This window comes from Mytilus edulis, chromosome 12 (genome assembly GCF_963676685.1).
Source record: "Mytilus edulis chromosome 12, xbMytEdul2.2, whole genome shotgun sequence".
NCBI lineage: Eukaryota > Metazoa > Mollusca > Bivalvia > Mytilida > Mytilidae > Mytilus > Mytilus edulis.
In genome coordinates this window covers 43259861-43263992 of record NC_092355.1, presented here as the reverse complement: position 1 = coordinate 43263992, position 4132 = coordinate 43259861, and the positions used below count along the sequence as shown (strand labels likewise).

Genomic DNA, 4132 nt, shown 5'->3' with positions numbered 1-4132 from the left:
GTTCTTCTTATCAGATCTCTTTTAAATGAGTACTGAAATTTCAAATGATTTGGCCGCGGGCGTCACTGAGTAGATAATTATTGTCAGATGAGTAGTAAGTATTGGCACTCGTAATGATATTCTAGTCATGTTAAACACACGTTACTTCGAATTCCTACTCAGTAATGTATACTTCAATTGCATGTCTTAGCTCTGAAAAATTTCTTTGAAGATTAATAATTCCCATGCTTAAAACATATCGAATTAAGTATTTGATATATAAGTCTAAACATAGCAAATATTTAATATGTAAACAGGTTTCTGAAAATAAATGTAAAAAAATGTGCATTCAGCATTTGTTTTGTTAAAATATTAATTGGAAAACTGCGACTTATTAATTTGTCCAATCAAATTCAAGCCTTACCTGACTTTGATATCTTTATAAGAAACATTTGCGTTGATGAAGCAACAGTCTGGCCTGGATAAAACCATATGCAACACATGTAAGTATTGAAGTAGGATATTTTGTTAAATTTTTATTTATTTGCTTGAACCTAGTCTGACATCGTTTGTTTTATTTTAAGTTTTATAAAGTTGAGAAATATATATGTACTCGTGTAATTTCGTATTCAGTGGTGACTGATGGTTTAATTGTCTAATTAGTATTTTAAATAGTGTCTATCAGATTAAAATGTATTCAAAAATGTTAATGATGTTTTTTCCATAAAAAAAAATGAACTAAGCATGATTATTTCATTTCTTTCTCGAAATGATCAATCTGAAGATAATTTTGTTATTATGCGCAATATATTTATATTTGAATCGCGTTAAGTTGACAAGTTAAAACTTTTGAAATACCATTAACAAAACAGACAAGTTGTTGTAGTTTTAATCTTGCATAAAATAATATCACGAATTCAAAGCAAATGCATTTAATCAGATTTTGTTTTTATAAATAAGTTTTCAAAGTTGTATTATAAAAAAAAAACAAGTTACACCCAGGATTTCTTATCTCGCAATGGTTTTAACAATACCGTTCAAACTTATGTGTTTGTCATTCAAGTATAATGCACCACATACATTTGCAAACAATTGGGCATGTACAAAATCAGAAATTCCACAATCACAAATTATGCCAATAATGACTGAATGACGATAATTTTTTCTGTATTAGTATTGAAGGTTTGTTAATCTTTTATTCCTTATTTCAATCATATTAGTTTTGATTTTAGAACCCTGCATCATAATAACCACCATGAAAGTAATACTATTGTTTGGACTGTTTGTGGGAACAGCTTTTTGTAAGTATCTTAATTAACAAGGTATCTTTAATTATTTGTAGTGACAAAGTTGTCTATATCACGAACAAAAACCTAAAAGCACTGTTTTATGACGGGATGAAATCTGAATTAGACAGGTCCAAGTTACGTTAAGTGCAAACGGTTTAAATTAAAAGATTTTGCAATATATAATATTTAAAGCAAAAAACTCATAAAAGTTTCGTCAATCTTTGAATGTTTATCAGATATATGTATCAGTTGAATTAGACATTTAATAATTCATGGTTTCGTTAAAGAGCTTTCTTGATTTGAATTGAATTTAAATGCGTGTCCCTTTCGGATTTAAACTGCTGACAGTTTTGGAGTTTAGTCATGGTTTGTGTAAGGTTTTTTCGCTAGATCTTTATGTTATCAATAAACTTTATAGGTCCTGTCAATCTTATATACAATGTTTAGCTTGTTGTTATTTTTCATATAACAAATGGTTTCTGTTTTTCGTCAACTTATGTTTTGTACTGCCAATTGAAAACTTCCGTCCGTTTTTAGTAGTTCAAAAATGTTTGACAATAATTCGAGTCTAATTGAAAAACTTCGTTTTTTCTGTTGCATTAGATATCAAATAAAAAAGAAGGAGAATTTTAGTCTATGCTTTTAATATGTGTGTCGAACTACGCATTAATACTGTATCACATAACATTGCATGAATGATTGAATTGACAGTGTTTACTAATCTCCTCAGGATACATCTATAGTTTGCAGCATGTATATCATTCGGTCTGTTATTTAAACTCATTTAAAAATAAAACCGTACAATATGTACAATGATCTTAAATTGTTTAATAAAGTTAATAATCTATTTTAGGCTGTTCATATGATGAGTATACGTGTGACGACGGGACATGTATTTATGGAGGTTATCAGTGTGATTCCTGGGTTGATTGCAGTAAAGGAGAGGATGACATGGGATGTTCAGGTAATAACAATCTATCGCTGCTGGTGAAGATTTATTTCCCCGAGGGTATCACCAGCCCAGTAATCAGCACTTTTGTGCTGACTTGAGCTATCATTGATATGTTAATAACTATAAATTAACTGTTTATAAAAGTTAGATTTTTTGAAAAAAAGGATTAGATTTCCTTAGCTGTATTTGACAATACTTTTAGGAATTAGCATTAGTTCGTGTATCATGTAAAAACGTGTTAAATAGTATTAAATCGAAAACTGTTTATTTTGAAATGATACAGGTTGTGCCAGTGATCTTTTCGCATGCGGAAATGATCAGTGTGTTGAATGGTGGAAAGTATGTAACGGTATAGATGACTGTGGTGATAACACGGATGAACGTGGCTGTGTTAACCTTTGCTGGTATGATTGTAAGTAAACTTATTTCTTCGAGGACATGTATTTTATTTGTTCTTGCAATATTCATCTATGATTCGGGATCTACATAATTATTAAGATCGAATTCCTCATACTGAATAATTTATAGTATCTATAATAACTCTGAGACAAAACAAAAATATTTATATAATTATTCTCCTACTGAAGAAGAAAGACCCTTCTAAGCTACAGACGAGTTCATTTCCTGTTGTTGTTATTTCCAAAATGTAGTAAAAAATATAACTATACTTTTCAAATTTGCTAAAAAAAATGTCAAATAATCAATTGGTCATTTATTGATAAGGGCAAGTATTTATTGACTTCATCTTTTCTATGATTATTATTGTAGTCATTTTCTATTAAAAATTTTAAAAAATCGAATGAATAACGTAACCATAATAATTTGTCAGTAAACGAATGCAGCATTCGGCAATACTCACCCTCTTCTAACTTTGTTACCATCATCAAAAAAGATTACAATTGTCTGACGACTAATATTGTATTTATTTTACACACAGTGCCATACAGTAAACGCGGTTTAACCCGTTCCAGTGCTGAAAAAGTAGTATCCAGGGGAACCATTAAAAGAGGGAAAGTAGAAGCTGCAGGAACAAACATGCACAAAAAGGAAAACGAGGCACAGAAAATAGCTAATAAAATGGAAAAGCTCAGACTGCTTAGCAGAGGAAAAGATGGCAAATGAACATGATAAATGAACGGACGACTTTACTCACAAATCGGACTTGTCAACGGACTATGATATCAATGTCATTTTGAAACAATCATTTCTAATATTCTTTAATGCTGTATTAACCTTATCATTACGTTGTTTGACCACTTCATGTTGTATTAATGTTAAAGTATAAGCTAACATTTCTTTGATGTTATCTACCAAAAACTGCAAACGAAATTTATTGATAATATATGCTCGTCTTTTACACTCTTCACCAATAGGAAATAAAAAATGTAAGATATATCCTTTCCCATTTGTATCTTTGATTTAGAAACAAACAATTTATTGAATGAAGATTCATATAAACTGATTAAAGCGTTACATTAGTATTTTGATATTATTGCAATTAAACAAATCATTATTCATTCTAACTTCTGTCTTTTCTGAATAAAATCTCTCTTGCAAATGAATTGTTTTTTTTCAAATATGATTGATCAAAACCTCATTAAATCGAACTTAACACTAAGCGAATAATGTTAAATGCATATATGTAAAATTAGAAATACATGATAGGATTGCTAATGAGGCAGAGACCAAATGTCGTTGAAGTAAGAAAAGATAGATCAGCACAAACCAATATCGCATATCAAGCTATAAATTGATCAAAAATCACAAAGATAAAATAATTTGAACGAAAAAACGAACGGCCTGATTCATATACAGAACAATAAAAGAAACAAATGATATAGGCAACAACCACTGCTTTACAGGCTCTGAAGGACGCCTCCGGTGTGGGAATTTCTCGCTACATTGAAGACCT

The 4132-nt window shown here is 30.0% G+C and overlaps 1 protein-coding gene across 1 annotated transcript; it reads left to right on the top strand.

Annotated features, from left to right (window-relative positions):
- Positions 1 to 395: 395 nt before the first annotated feature.
- On the top strand, positions 396 to 3352 carry LOC139498527 (low-density lipoprotein receptor-related protein 5-like). Its single transcript, XM_071286948.1, has 5 exons — positions 396 to 482; positions 1212 to 1280; positions 2122 to 2232; positions 2504 to 2632; positions 3158 to 3352. Exons 2-5 carry the CDS (start codon positions 1235 to 1237, stop codon positions 3340 to 3342), a joined length of 471 nt encoding a protein of 156 aa, XP_071143049.1. The 5' UTR covers positions 396 to 482; positions 1212 to 1234; the 3' UTR covers positions 3343 to 3352.
- The last annotated feature ends 780 nt before the right edge of the window (positions 3353 to 4132 follow it).